The 15,654-nt window shown below is 51.4% G+C and overlaps 1 protein-coding gene across 1 annotated transcript; it reads left to right on the forward strand.

The window, feature by feature from the left end:
• Positions 1-5,247: 5,247 nt before the first annotated feature.
• On the forward strand, positions 5,248-10,771 carry LOC126502611 (spermatogenesis-associated protein 31D1-like). Its single transcript, XM_050143770.1, has 5 exons — positions 5,248-5,441; positions 5,565-5,589; positions 6,172-6,211; positions 6,751-6,808; positions 7,057-10,771. Exons 1-5 carry the CDS (start codon positions 5,248-5,250, stop codon positions 10,769-10,771), a joined length of 4,032 nt encoding a protein of 1,343 aa, XP_049999727.1.
• The last annotated feature ends 4,883 nt before the right edge of the window (positions 10,772-15,654 follow it).

Raw genomic sequence — 15,654 nt, forward strand, 5'->3', positions numbered from 1 at the left:
TGTGAGGATGTGAGCCCTCAGCCATGTACCCGTCTCTGTGAGGATGCGAGCCCTCAGGCGTGTACCCGTCTCTGTGAGGATGTGAGCTCTCAGCCGTGTGCTCCTGTGTCTGTCTGTGAGGATGCGAGCCCTCAGGCGTGTACCCGTCTCTGTGAGGATGCGAGCCCTCAGGTGTGTGCTCCTGTCTCTGTGAGGATGCGAGCCCTCAGCTGTGTGCTCCTGTCTGTGAGGATGTGAGCCCTCAGCCGTGTACCCCTGTCTCTGTGAGGATGCGAGCCCTCAGGTGTGTACCCCCGTCTCTGTGAGGATGTGAGCCCTCAGCCGTGTACCTGTCTCTGTGAGGATGTGAGCCCTCAGCCGTGTACCTGTCTCTGTGAGGATGTGAGCCCTCAGCCCTCTGCCCCTGCTGCCACATTCCTGCCTGCAGCCTCCTCCATTGTGATGGATACATGAGCCCAAATAAACTCTTCAAAAATAGAAATAGAACCCGTAGTCGAAGGACTAAAACTTAATAAATACTAATACTAACAAATTTCAGAGGAAACTCAAATTGGTTGTATTGTTTATTGTATAAATTGAAAAAATGAAATACAAAGTTTTGTAGACTTGGGGGTCATTTGTTACTGTCAGACTGTGATTTCCAGCATAAGCAAGCCCTTTGCAAACCTGCACTACCTAAACATGCACTGTTTTACACAGCAAAGTTTCTCTCTTTTTTTGGCAGTCTTAGGGCAGAACTCAGGCTACATCCATGGGGCAAGTACTCTTCCCTGAGGCTGCACCACTATCCATATTTTCATATACTCTTAGATGCCTGCTTGGAAGTCCTTGGACTTCGACTTCAGCTTCTGAGATTTTGCTGATGAAGACAGAAACTATATTAAACAGTCACAGCCTGTGTTCCAGAGGCCCACGCCGGGTAGGTTACCATGCGGAACATTTGAAATTCCCTCCCGTTCCCTGAGCTCTGTAGAGAGAAAGCCGCATCTTCACGGGTCAGGTCCTGAAGCAAGCAGACACTCCCGCCTTCCATGGAACTGGGACATGTGTCCTGGTGGAGGAGTGCCTGTGGCTGTCCTTTGACTATATAAATGTAAAGGCAGCTCTACCCAGCTGCCCCCTCACCTGTCCCACAGGCTAACGACATGAGCTCCACCGCAGCCCCAGGGATTTCTGCTACACGACCCGGAAGAGAAGTGAATGGAAATGAGAAGCCTCTTTAGTAGGGTAACTCTGGGTTTTTTTCACTCTCCTGTGATATATGTATATATTAAATAATTTGGAAAACTGCTCCTTTGATGGTCCCTGCTACTTAATTGCTCAAGTGCCTTCTGCTGCCAAGCTGATTTGGGACTAAGATTTATCTGTGTTTCATCTGAGAAACCTCAGCTTCCTGATGCTTCCAGTGACGACACCTTTATTTACAGTGCGTTTCTCTGTTCGCCTCTCCATCGCAAGGGGAGCTATAAACCTTAACAAAACCATCCTTCTTCAGCAAAGACCTGCTTCCTAGTCTTGTCCCATTTTGAAGGGTGTTTAGCTTAGAGAGACACCCGAGATGGGAAATTGAGGGGGAAGACAGATCACCATTCTGGTAGGGAAGGAGGCTGGGCAGACTCAAAGCTGTGTCAAGTTGCCCACATCCTTCTGTGCTTCCTCCATCCAGCCATGGACCAGATGCTATTGATGAGTAATAGGAGTGGATGGAGGTGTGAGGCCAGCTGAAGACACCTGACCTAGCCAACGGCAGGCAGGCCTAGGTAGGATCCATGATTCCTGGAGATAGGAGAAGAGGGACTGTTTCTTGAGGTCTGCAACCTCCCATGCAGGTCTGATCCTTTCTGGTCCATCCAGCACTGGAAGGACTCCGGCTAGGGAAGGCCGACTGTCATTTGTGGGGTCAGGAACATGATCACTCCCATGACTGGGAGGCGTAGGCAGCCTTACTGTTGGAAGATTGTTCCTGGCCAGCCTCCCATCATTCCTGAAGACCCTTGACATGCTGGTGTCACCCCAGTGAGTCAGCCTCCTGCCATGAGCCACGTTCTCCTCTGGGGTCTTTCAAAAAGCAGCCTAAACTCCACAGCCCAGGAAGCTCCTCTTTTCTCAGTGTTTCTCTGTCCTCTCTTTTTAATTACAGAGCATTATTTTATCATAAGAAATAGCACCCATAACCCTGCCCTGTGTTTTTCTGAAGTAACAGACCCCCGGGAGGCATTGTATCACCTTCTGATATGTGGACTTCATGCTGGACACAGACCAATCCGGCCAGTGGTCCTCACTCTCAGACACCAGAAAGCTGTGTGATCTTATCAGGCAGTGGGGTGTGGTGGCAGTGTTAGGTTGGGACCATGGGATGTGCCCTTGGTGCCTGAAGCTTCACCTGTCTTCCCTGGGTAACCACTCACGTGCACAATGCCTTGCTTGTGATGCTTTCTTCAACTTGTGACTGCCTTATCTTCCATGCATTCTGGGGTCTATGCAAATGCACTCCACAGATCCTAAGTAGGGATAGAGGAGAAGGTGGCCAGGTTTGGATTAGGGGTTGAGGCTGGACCTCAGACTTGCAATGAGAATCAGGTCTTGTCTGAGATTGGCGTAATGTTTGTAGCCAGACCTGTTGGTCACTGTCAGGCAAGGGCCGAGGTACAGGGTGAGTAAGGGCAGGAGAGTCATTGTCTGTGGAAGCCTTAGCTGTTCTATGGAAAAGAACACAGGCTGAGTAACCATTGCCTGAGGCATTAGCCTCGTGTTTCAGGGACTCGCTGTGTAGAGACGGGAGGCACCAGGAGAGCTGGGTGTCCTGGATGTCTGCCTGGTCTTCAGAGGTCTTGGGGTGAGGCGGCTGCTGGTGTTGTAAATGGAGCAGCGGCCAAGACATCAGGGCTTTTAAAGGTAACATACATATCTATATTAGTACAAGTATAGACTGTGTTTTGTACACATCAGCCAAAGATGATATTTTATGTTTGAGCAAGTAAAATACACGTTACATGTTTTGTAGTTATTCTAGGCTTATTTCTTTGTGTCTGTAGCCAGGATTTTTTGGGGGGGGTCCCTCCTGATCAAACCTGATCCAAATCAACCTGAAATGAATCAACAACCTCTCATTCCTATGGAAATAAAAGCATAACTTCTTCCCTAACATAATACATTTTTTTCACTTACATTTTCAAGTTAAGACGTTTTAAAAATACTTATGTTGGTTTAATTTAGCAGTTTCTCTCACCCAATGTCTCTGAGCAGAGCAGTCTCCTGTATCTAGAAGTGCCCTGTTCCCAGATTGCACTAAACTAATCCCAATGTGACAGAGCCCCCACCGCAGCCTTGTCTATGAAGCCTGCGCTGGTCCTTAGCGCAATCTAGTGTGCCCAGCCTTTCACACTCTGTGACTCGCTACAGTTTGCTGGTCCCAGCAGCCTTCCCTGTAAACCCGCTGGCCCTGAGCTTCCTCTGGCTTGCCTACCAGAATGCACTGTTCCACGACCAGCCTAGTTGGGCACTTGCCTGTAAGGTTGTCCCGTTACCAGTTTGTAGAGTCCTTTGCAACAACTGTAGCCATCAGAGTAAAAATACATGGGAGAAAAAAGTTCATTTCTACACAACAAAGTAGCTTGTGTTGGTTTAAGCTTCGGGAGTCTGACCCCGTGTTTTATCTTAGGCATAATATGTATGCATATATACGTATATATACATACATATACACATATATAAGCCAATATATACATATATTTTTTTTGTTAAATCAGTCTGGTCCACACTGCCTGTCCTAGGATCAGTCCTGTTTTCGCAACTGATCTGGCCATGAGCCCCACTGTGGTGATGTGAAAGAAAATGCCCCCCAAAGGGAGTGGCACTCTTAGGAGGTGTGGATGCATTGGAGGAAGTGTGTCACCATGGGGGCAAACTTTGAGGTCTCTTTTCTCAAGCTTCACTCAGTGGGACGGTCCGTCCACTTCCTGCTGTGTGCAAGATGGAGCCCTCTCAGCTCCAGCACCATGTCCGCTGCACGCTGCCATGTTCCATCTTAATCATAACAGACTGGACCTCTGAAACTGTGAGCCACCCTCAATTAAATGTTTTTTGTTTTTATAACAGCTGTTGTGGCCATGGTGAGCCCTAACTAAGACACCAACAACTAACTCAGGTCTCCTCACAGCAATGGTGAACCCTAACTAAGACACCCACATTCCCTAACTTTCCCCATCCGAACCTCTTTCGCCAGATTGTATGCTGGCCACACTCACCCTAGTCTGTTTCTGGTGTGCCTTGGTTCTGATTTTCTTGTGAGCTTGTCCACGTGAAGCCAAATTTAAAGCACAAAGCTAAACATAAACTGAGTGAATGTCTGGTATTCTTGGGAATAAGCTTTACATTGTTTTCTGGCTGATGAAACTTATTACACATTGAGAATGTTTTGTGCCCCACACAGACATGTGCACATATTCTGATTTGTCCAACTGAGGACAATTTATGAAGAGACAGTTTTCTGATTTGATTCTGTGCCTCTTATTAAAGACATTACACGGGGGCTGGAAAGACGGCTCAGAGGTTAAGAGCACTGATTGCTCTTCCAGAGGTCCTGAGTTCAATTCCCAGCAACTACATGGTGGCTCACAACCATCTGTAATGAGATCTGGTGCCCTCTTCTGGCCTGCAGGCATACATGTCAGAACACTGTATACATAATACATAAGTAAATCTTAAAAAAATAAATAATTAAAGACATTACAGGCTGATTCACATGCAAAATTTACTAACTGATTTGAAGAGAATATGTATAAAATAACTTCATGTCTTGGGCCTATGTTAATGGAAGAGATGGCCGTTCTGTACTTAACATCTACTGTGATCCTACAGTGCCCAGGCCGTTAATGTCCCAGGCAGTTAATGTCTGAGCGAAAGCCAAGTTCCAGGCACCATGAGGTACTGGAACCGCTGAGGTTCAAATCAGGTTCTCCAAACAGCAAGAGGGTTGGGTGACCACCTGGGTTGCTGGTGGAGCAAACAGAAAGTTCCCCAGAGGAGGAAGGTGTGAGGTAGGAGCAGATGGAGGAGGGGAGCAGCAGGCTTGGGCAGAGGGCTCTGAAGAGCTCCTTGGGTGGGGGAAGGGCTGGAGACACGCCCTCATCCCCACCCTCAGGAACCCTTGTGACTCTGCCCTGCTCTGTGATGCAGGCCTGGGACTCCAGTCAAACTCAGGAAGCCTCAGACTCAGTCACCTCAGGCAGCCATGCTGTTTACACTATGGAGAACATTCTCTCATCTCTGAATAGCCTCGCTGAGACATGGCTGACCTTTGGCTCAGCTTCCTATCATATAGACCTCAACGACACCTTACTAGATGGGCTGGAGTTGCTGCTTCTCTATGTCTGCTACCTGATAGTGAAACTGGTTTTACAGTCACTGTGGAGAAAGAAATACACCCAAAAGGTAAGGAAGTAGGGTGGGTTCCCAAGAGACAGAGTCTTCGTTGGTTAGCTACACTTCTGTTCACTGGCTGTGGGATGAGCTCGACTGTCAGAGGGGTGTCTGAGATGGAACACTGAGGGGGGGAGGGGAAGGGAGGGGAGGGGAGAGGAGAGGAGAGAGGAAGACAGGGGAGGGAAGAGGAGGTGTGGGGTGGAGAAGAGACCACTGTTCTAGGAGGTCTTGAGAAGGATGCAGGGAGGACTAAGGTTTCTGTCTGGGACCCATCTATGTGTGGCTGAAGTTTCCAGGACAAAGTACAAAACTGGTCCTAGTGGCTTGGCTACTGTCTTTTGCTCTCAGAGTGAGACCAGCCTCTCCTGACACATGATCCCATGATCCATCCCCACATCGTGTGTCCTTTCCCCTTCCTTCTTCCACGTTGAACTGGTCAGGATCCCAGTGCTGAATGTTGGTGAAGAATGTTCTCTGAAGAGAACATGGTACCCAGTCCTTGGTCCCAGGACTCAAGCTTTAGTAGGAGCACAGGTGTAACCTCTGTCCTCAGAGAGGACACCACGTTGTCCTTTAGTTTTCCAATGGAGGAGAGTGAGAATAGCTAGTCACCTTCACAGTTAATCCTGGGATAAGCATCTCACTCTGCAGAGGACCTTGGGGTGTGCCTGGGTAGTGGAGGTCTGGACATCTTAGAGAGAAGCAAAGCCAGGAAGTCCCACACTCATTCTACCCTTGTGTTAACAGCTGCAGGAGAAAGCCAAGGAGACCGGGGCGGCTCTTAAAGGTAGGTGTCTGCCTTTGACCTCGGCTTCCCATGTCCTTTCCATAAAGTTAGAGGTCTCTGACCCGAGGATGTCACTTGCTATACACGGTCCCCTCGTCAGGAAAGAGAAACTCATATGAAGACAGCCAGACCCAAGAAAGTTCTCTGAGTGCCGCCCCATCCCGTTGGGCTTATGAAGCAGGGACAGTCCTGGGCAGTGGGCACTGTCCCTCGGGGCTCCTGTGGGATGCGGAGGAGGGTGTGCTGCTGCTTGGGGCATAGGCTGTGTCCCCTGATGCTGTGGTCAGCGCTTCATTCCTGAGAGCTCAGACCTGAAGGGAGCCACTGACCAGAGTTTCCTGCTGTGGTTTTGAGCTTCACGTGAGGCCACAGGTGGAGGGATTTGCAAATGGGGCTGTGCAGGTGTGGCCATTCCTAGTGTCCTCGTGGTTCTGAGTGCATTCAGGAGTGACTAGCCTCTGTGTTTTCTTCTAACTCCACTCCGTGTGATCCTCGTGTCCCCCTCCATTTCACCTAGTCCATGGGCTTGCTTTTTTAAGGTGATGGAACTCACCAGAGAGCAGAGGAGAGAGGGGAGCTGCAGACAACCCAGCAAAGGTGATCCTTTTATGCCTCTACTGGTCCCTTTGCCCACATATCCCACGCTTCCCAGGAATCCAATGCATCCTGTCCTTGTCAGTGGAGGGGTAGACCTGGGAACAGGGCATGGGAGGAGGGTATAGAGGACAGCCACGGATGGGGCAGCGTGAAGGGACACCCCGGGTGTCTGCACTCTGACTAGGCGAACTGGCCCTCGTTTCCACAGGCTGACCCCAATTGTAGCTTGAACCTCTTCTCTCCTGCAGCCCCTCAGGGGAGCTGGATGATGCCCTTCACCGTGGACCGAGACATCCAGATTCTCTCTTCAGCGAGTGTCCCAGAAGCACCAGCAAGGTCAGTTCTCTGCTCTCCCAGGCCACCCCCGAAGACGGCATTGCCGCTCCATCCTGCTTGGCTTCCACAGTTCCTGTGACAGAGGGCTCACTTGTTCTGAGCAAGCCAGGACGTCCAGCACCGGCCATTCCACCGAGCCCTTCCAGTCTCTCTCCTTTTGCTCCCCTAGAGAACTTGCTTTCTCCCACACTGCTGGGTGACTTTTTGATACCGGAGCCAACGCCTCCCTTGAGCCCTGAATGTTTCCCAGACTCTACCCCACCCTATACACTTGCCTCTTTGACTCTTCCAACAGAAGAAGCACAGGACTCAGAAGTGGTCTTCCCACTGGAAGCCACTAGATCTCTGGTAAGCAGACCCAGTGAGGTGTCTGTTAATGTCCCAATAACCACAGGCACTGGCTATGAAAGACAGCCAGCGCCAGACCCCTCCCAGCAGCGGCCTGCGGCTGATGAGCTGTTATCTTCAGATTTGGCACACTCCTTTAACCAACCTCTCCCAGACCCCTACGCTTCTCAAGTCCCCTTATGGGGAGGCCATCTAGAGTCTGGAAACTTCTTGGCTCCTGACTCTGATGCCCTGGTACGACTCAAAAGGCAGGACAGAAAAGGGGGTGATTTCCATACCACAAGCGATCCAGAGAACAATGAAGGTTTTATAAAGTCACCCCATTCTTTAGAGAAGCGGTCCTCAGCAGAACCATCGGTCAACCCGCAGGCTTTGCCAGCCTCTCATTTGGCCAGCAGCAAAAGCAAGCACATGTACCAGCAGGTTCCTCAATCCAAGACCTCTGGAGACGATGCAGAGTCTAAACCCTCCCAGCTCTTCTGGGGTCCCCCCTCTCTACACAGCGAGGCCTTGCATCCTACCACTCCTGCCGAGAGTGACCATTCCCCAACACCCGTCTACTTCAACAGTATGGCTGAAGCCTCCATTGCCATTACTCTCCCCACAGCTCCTCTGGTGACTGAAAGTCAGCCACAGACCTGGCTACAGACACAGTCCAGATCGCATTCCCAAGCTGACCCTCGCACTGAGTCTCAAGTTCAGCCTCAACCCGATACCCCAATCTTGGTTTTGACACATTCTCCTCAGTCCCAGCTTAAAGTCTGTGGGGTGCAATTTCATAGAACTCAGGAAGCACAACCTCTTGGTCCGTCTGAAACACAGCGTCTGGAATACAACATCTTGAAAAAGGAGCAGGAGAAAGTGTGGGGTTTACCCTCTGTGGTCCAAAAATCCCAGGATACTTTTTGTCCCCCACCTCCCAAGCCCTCATTGGTGAGCCGGTCCTTCAAGTCCCAAACTCCCAGGCCCATCCTTCTTGGAGACTTTCCCCTCACCAACGAGCTTCGTAAGAAACTGGAGCACCACCTCCGGAAGAGACTCATTCAGCACCGCTGGGGGCTGCCGCACAGGATCAATGAGTCCGTGTCACTAATGTACCCTCAGTCAGAGTTGATGGAGCCCTTGGAGTCAGGGAGGAATCATGGCCTCTCCTGGATCTCTCTATTTAAGCATCGAGGCAGCATGGAGTCCTATGCCACAGTACTCAGTGGATCTGGAAAATCTTGCAATAGTACCTCAGAGAGTCATCCCCTAGCAGGGACTAAGGTCAAAGCACAGACATACAGTCAAGATACTGACCAAGAAGACCATCTGCAGAATAACTTCCGGGAGGCCCCAAGGAACAGTCTAGCATCTGCTTTGAAGACAGACCAGGAGTGTCTTGCTGGGAGTCAGTCAGACCAACTCTCAAGTCTCTCACTGGTGAGCCAGTGTCAGAAAAGGATTGAAAACGCACTGGAAGAACACTTCCACAAGAAAGCTCAAGAAATCCGCAAGGGTCAGATGCCCAGCACTGTGGAGAAATCCTGGCGCTCTATCAACAAGCCACAGCCTCCACCTGAGACAACCCCCGGGCAACTGAAAGATCTGGCACCGTTGGCAGGCGAGGAAGACGCACTGATAGAACACCAGCATGGTTTGTTGCTCAATCAGAGCAAAGAAAAGGTCTTGGAAGAACACATTAAAACCTTCAGCAGGAGGATGACATTCGGTCTTCCCCAAAGAGTCGAGGAATCCCTAGAGTCCTACATGACACAAGCCGAACCGTCTCATTATTTCTCTCAGTTCCACATTCACCCCAACACCGTAGCTGGAATGGATTCCGGCCAGTCCTCCAGGTTCCTGCAAAGACACCCGAGTGGAGACGGAATGCGGACAATGAATGTCGTGCCCACCCGAGGAACGCGTCTTTCTGCTTCCTCACCTGTGAGCAAGATAGAGCCGGCCTCTGAGCACAAGAAAGGGTTTGTAGACAAACACCTCAGCATAGCTCAAAGTGACAGAGAGCCAATCCAGTCCTGGATACCCAGTACGGTAGACAAAAGTAGCCTGCAACAGTCTAGATCAAACAGACAGAGCCCAGAGCTGCCTGTGAGACCAGACGGGCCAACAGATGAGACACTGGCTTCCAGCACCAAGACACGGGGGCCTCAGGGGCAAAGGAGGAGCTGGAGAGATGGCTCCATGACTGAGGGGACCACAGAGCTACTCAAGGGACAGAAACACCCTGGTCTTCACCCACAGTCCCCGAAGATCTTGACTGTCCCCCAAGACACATGCTTCCCAGGGAGCCACGGGAATCCATGTCAAGCCATGCAGGGAATGTCAGTTCCCCACAACCCTGAAACATTCGATTCTAAAAGTCGGGTGTCCAGAGGAGAAGTGTTGCCCTCAGAGAGGGGGCTTCACATCCAGGCCATGGGCGTGCCTCACATGTCCTCGGCCTCAGAAGAAATGACTTCCAAACACCAGGGCCCCTCCAGTGGGGACAGGACAGCTTCTCAGGTGCTGCAGGTGTACTTGCCCACTGTGGGAGTCAGCATGGAGCCGGGACAAGGTCCCTGGTTCCCCCCACATGCCTCTGGCAAGTGTCAGAGCCAGGCGTGTTCCCCAGCTGCCAAGGGAGTGTCCCCACCGGCAGCCGAGTCAGGAAAATTTGGTGGAGGGGATGCAAGCTTAGGGTCATCCCAAACCAGAGGGAAGAGGCACTCTGTTCAGGCCAGGGCACTAAAGGAAACACATGGACACACATCTTCCCTGGCACTGTCACCTAAGGGGCAGCCTCCGGAAAATCAATTCACCAACCAGGTGAAGTGCTTCTGGCAGTGGATGTCCCCTGGGAGAAAACTCAAAGATCAGGAAAAGTCCCTGGCCAAGGGCAGCTCCTCATCACCATCTGGGAAGGGCAAAAGCCTCGTCAAAGAGAGATGTGAGTTTTTTGGGAACACTGAAGCTCAGAGTTGTGTGAGAGACCCCGGGGTGATCCTCAGGAAACAGCTAGGGCACAGGCATGGGACAGTCATCCCCTGTCCCCAGGCCACTGGGCCTTCCCTCAAGGGGTCTGAAGAAACTCGGCAGGCCCAGGCAGGGCCTGTCAAGAGGCATCACTCACGCAGCCAAGCTGCCCACTCTCAAGTGCAAAGGGTTGGGTCCTGCAGCCCAGAACGAGGGCAGACAACCCCCAAGAGATGTGGCATTGCAGGAAAAGCTGAGGTGGTGGAGACCTCCCCCATACGTGCCTCACAGGGAACCCGAGTCCCGCCCAAATCAACTCTGTAGGCGTCAAGCTGGGCAGGGTGTCCAGGCTGCCCTTCTCCGCGTTGAAGGCAATGTTGGGAGGTCTGCTTCCATTACCCAAACAAAATGCTTGTCCAGATTTCCCGGGGACTATGTTTTCTACCCAACAATAATTTTTTTCTTTGCTGACAGTATTGATTTTCCCAATAAATTTGCTGAAAATGTGTGTGTGTGTGTGTGTGTGTGTGTGTGTGTGTATGTTTGTACCAGAGCTGGACTTAGGGCTTCAGCTTTTACTCTCTGCCTCTTTGTGCTTCTTCCAAAAGACTCGCTCTTTCCTGAGATTCCCTTTAAAGGATTTCAGGATCCTTTATCCACACACCAAGAAGAGATTCTTCATTCCCTTCTGTTCAGGGGAGGTAGCTTTGCTCTCAACCCTGTCCGTTAGCTCACAATTTTCCTCCCAGACTTTCTCTCTGTTCTTGAGACCAGGGTTCCCCTAGCGTGAAGTCACCCTCGTTTGACAAGGGCAGGGAAGTTTCTCCGAGGGACAGTTGTCAGTGCTCACATGTCATGGTGCAAGCCTTCCTTCAAAGTTCCCCCCTATCGCTGCAAAGGAGCCTATGCGATTAAGGAAGAAAATCTAGAATGCTTAAACCAAGCCCTATGAGCACCTTGTTAAGGGCGTTGGATTACTGGTGGGGTAAGGAGTGGAGCATGCTGCATGGAGTTGGTTAACAGAGAGACGAGGACATTTGTGTGGACTAGATCAGGTAGGACATTTGGAGGATTGGAGGGCCAGGGTGTGTACCGGGGAGAAGTGAATGTGTCATACTGCATGAACTAAAGTGGGGACCAGAGCGGCCCCACACACCACTTGGCAGTAAGTATTGTATTGAGAAGAGAGGCATGGCTTGGTGGCAGTCTAGGGCGAGCCAGGAGATAACTGCCCAGTCCAGTAAGAGTTAACTTGCATGATTTGGGAAAGAGTAAACTGGGTAGACAAGCCTGGGTTGGGAGGCTGCAGGCATGAGGTGTCCCTGCCCTTCAGGATGGTAGAATTTCCACACCGTTCACTGAAAGGATATCTGAAGAGGTACAAACAGGAAATAAGGACTAAACCAGGCCTGGGGGCCAGTGGGACGGGTATGATGGAGGCTTAGCTCTTCCTCAGACTCCACCTCTTAGGACAGGACAGACATCAAAATGTGGCCCTCAGTGGGGTGACTCCAAGACTTGTGGGTATGCAGAAGCTGGAGGCACAAGCAAGATGGTGTTTGAGGAGACAGAAGGACATACAAAAGCACCCAGGACAAGGAGGCTAGCAACTATACTGAAATCAAGTAAGAGACCACTTTGGCCCAGCAGCCTCTTCTCAAGTCCACATCCCGAGGTCATGAGGGCCTTCCTGGCCCTCACTCGAGGCTAGTCCTCTGCCTACACCCACAGCCGCCGCCACCTCACCGTGCACAGGTGTACTTTGAAGGCATCTCCACCTAGGATGTTACTTATTCAGCTGGGTGGACTCAAGTCACTAGGTAAGCAGGTTCTGTCTGAAAGGGACCAAGTCAGAGCCCTCAGTGGGCTCCAGAAGGGGACCAGGTCAGAGCCCAACCTCTCCAGCAAAGTGTCTGTATCGAGACCTTAGTCTTTTCTTCAGAGACTGACAACCGTTTCGGTTTTGAAAGTCATTCTAAGCTCAACTCCAGAGCCCTAGGTTTCCCTATGTAGAGCTTTGCAGGCCCATTTCTCTCTCCCTCCCTCCTTCTCTCTCTCTCTCGTTTCTTGAGGTGGGGTCTCACAATCCTGGAACTCCCTACGTAGACCAGGCTGGCCTCAAATTCACAGAGATCGGCCTGCCTCTGCCTCACGTGCTGGGATTAAAGGTGTGCGCTACCATTGCCCTGCCCTCATAGGCCCATTTTCAGGGAAAGTATTTGGGCTCAAATCTGATAATTCTTTGCTTTTCTACCGAAATAAATGGCATTTAAGGGCATATAAATAGAAGCTAACAAGTTGTAGTATGTGTGTGTGTGTTATGTGTGTGTGTGTGTGTGTGGTGTGCACACATGTGTTCTAAAGTGAGCTGAGCAACTGATCTGGGTGTCAGTGTACACTATAGTCTGGCAGGCCAGGTGGCTTTGGCATAGGGTAAGTTAGTAGCCTGTCACTATGTTGTCTCTACTGGGAGACAGGAGACTAGGCAGTCTGGCAGATTTGATAGCCACAAATGGGGAGTGTGAGATTGACTGTCAGCCGCCGTGGACCAGGGGGAGGTTGGGGAATGGAGACGGAGGAATGACATAGAAGGGCTGGTCACAGGGCACTGGACTGGGATGAGTCCAGAGACGAGGGAAGCCAGCCAGCCAGCCAGCCAGCCAGCCAGGTAAGGATCAACTGCAGAGCCAGACAAGAAGGCTACCTTAGGGTAAGACAGGCAGACACACTAGAGCATGTTACAGAATGGAACATGCTTGGTGGAATAGTCAGGTATAGGTCAAGTGAGGATGAACAGGGTAAGAGGAGGAACAGAGAGGTTACAGGCCAGGCAACAGCAGACCGGGTGAGGGGGGAGAACGGGTGTCCATGTGGGCTAGGATGAGCTATGGAACAGAGCAGCTAACAGGCAGAGGCGGTGAGCTGGAGAACCTGCACTGCCGTGTGGATTAATGCAAACCAGAAGTGGGAAAACCGCCAACTCAGGTAGAGGCAGGCTAGGAAGAGCTGGGAGAAAACGCCCATCAGCTGACCGTGACGCAGAGGGCAAGTGGGCATGGGAGACAAGCGGGGTGTTACCTGGGCACACCGGGTAGACCAGGTTACAGCAGATCTGTAGCAGGGTCTACAGTGCCCTTGATGGAGTGGGGTAATGTGAGAAGAGCAGTGTGCCCTGGGGAACACACGCTCTCCGTGGAGTAGAGCGGCACCCAGCACCATAGACGGCAGACAGAGCAGGGGAGCCAGGCTGGTTGCAGGCCACACTGGGTATGTGTGAGACTGCAGTGATGTGGCTGTGTAGCTGGGTGACTTGGGCAATCAGGCAGCCTAGCAAACAGACCACGCCGAGGTAATCTGGGCAAATGCCCAGCTGGTATACCGGCTAGTTGGCCATGCAAGAGGATGCACTGGGAAACGGCTTGTGGAGCGAGCTGCAGTGAGTGGAGACAACTGGACTGAGAGACTTGGGAGGCCTGCGCGGATTGCCTGGGGAGCAGGGCTAGGATCTTCTGGGGGTAGTCCCGCTGGCAGAACAGGAGTCAGCTGCTGTGTTAGCATCAACTGGTCAGGTTGGCAGGGCAAGACAACGTGAGTGAGGGTAATTCTAGGCTAACAGACCAGGCAGACATAGTTACCAGGGTTGGTTAGAAGCCTGGAAGAATGTTGTAGAGATGTGCTGGCTTATTTTTGTCAGCCTGACACAGACTCAAGTCATCTGAGAGAGGGAACCTCAACTAAGAAAATGCTTCCTCCATAAGATGGGTCTGTAGGCAGGCCTGTGGGCGTTTTCTGATTTCATGACTGATGGGGACGACCACACATGGTGGATGGGGACAGTCCTGGGCTGGTGGGCCTGGGTTCTATAAGAAAGCAGGCTGAGCAAGCCATGAGGAGTGAGCCAGGAAACAGCACCCCTCCGTGGCCTCATGCTCTTGCCTCTAGATTCCGACTCGGTTTAAGTTCCTGCTTTGACTTGTAACTTGGAGTGTGTAAGTCAGATAAACCCTCTCCTCTCCAGGTTGGCTTTGGTCATGTTTCATCCCACCAAGAGGAACCAGAACCATGGTTAGTTGGGGAAATGGGCATGCGGGCAGGTCAGGTGCAGCACCGATGCCATGCGGCATCACCATGTGTACTTCATAGCCCAAGTGCAAGAACTCACATGCCATGGAGGAAGGCATGTCATGTCAGACGACAATGGCCCACCCTGGTAGGACGGCCGGCCATATGTAAATTCTGACCCTGGCAGTAATGAGCTACACAACACCAAAATCAGCCCCTCAAGATACTGCTAGGGTAGCACTGGGCAGGAAGGTACGGACGTCTGGGGACGCTGGGGTCAATAGGTGTCGTCCCTTTGAACAGCAATATCCTTCCTCTCTCTGTCACGCTTTCTCACTCAAATACGCATACATCTCTCTTACTCTTGGTTCTGAGAGGAAGGTGACCACTCAGGAAATGTTTAGCTCACAGCAGGGTGACAATTTTCTCGGGGAGTATCGTCAGTCTACAGTGTAAAGACAGAGCAGAACTGTTTTCCCAGGTGGTTTTCTAGTGGACACATCTCAGTGGCAAAGATGGAACGGCATGATTTCCCAGGGCCGTCGAGCAGCACCCACCAGCCTGTGTAAGCAGCATCTACTGTGGTGGATCCTTCCCAACCAGTCGTCTGGAGCAAGGGCCCCAAATGTGCTGTTTCCTGAAAGCCATCAAAGGAGACCTCTGCTCTCAAGGATAGGAAGGCCAGCAGGGGGTGGGGAGGGGGGCTGCCACACACACTGGTAATAAGGATCAGCTGAGAGTTAATCGCACCTAAGGCACCTGACATCCATTCTTAACAGGAGCCCCAGGAGCCTGGCAGTGGTGGTGCACACCTTTGATCCCAGCTAAGGTAGGAGACTATCTCTGAGTTCAAGGCCAGCCTGGCCTACAGAGGGAGTTCAGGACAGCCAAGTCTGCCCGCCCTATTGATGTGGGAGTGTCATATATCAATCTGTTGATTTCATTTGTTAAGTTATAATAAACCAGCTGCTTGGCCTCATGGCTTGGAACATAGATGGGAGGAGTAAACAGAATAGAATTCTGGGCGGAAGAGGAAGTGAGGTCAGACTCTGCTCTGCTCCCGGAGAGACTCAACAGCTCTGCTGGAGCAGAGACGCCATGCTCAGCTCTCCCGGGTAGACGCGATAGCTCTGCTCTCTGAGGCA

The sequence above is a fragment of the Alexandromys fortis genome, unplaced genomic scaffold (genome assembly GCF_014885135.2).
Source record: "Alexandromys fortis isolate MF-2015 unplaced genomic scaffold, M_Fortis_MF-2015_v1.1 scaffold_1, whole genome shotgun sequence".
NCBI classification, from domain to species: domain Eukaryota; kingdom Metazoa; phylum Chordata; class Mammalia; order Rodentia; family Cricetidae; genus Alexandromys; species Alexandromys fortis.

Coding starts and splice junctions, on each gene's coding strand:
- LOC126502611 (XM_050143770.1), top strand. CDS start 5,248: ATGGAGAACATTCTCTCATCTCTGAATAGCCTCGCTGAGACATGGCTG. Junction 6,212..6,750: donor GACCGGGGCGGCTCTTAAAG/GTAGGTGTCTGC, acceptor TGCTTTTTTAAG/GTGATGGAACTCACCAGAGA. Junction 6,809..7,056: donor CTGCAGACAACCCAGCAAAG/GTGATCCTTTTA, acceptor TCTCTCCTGCAG/CCCCTCAGGGGAGCTGGATG.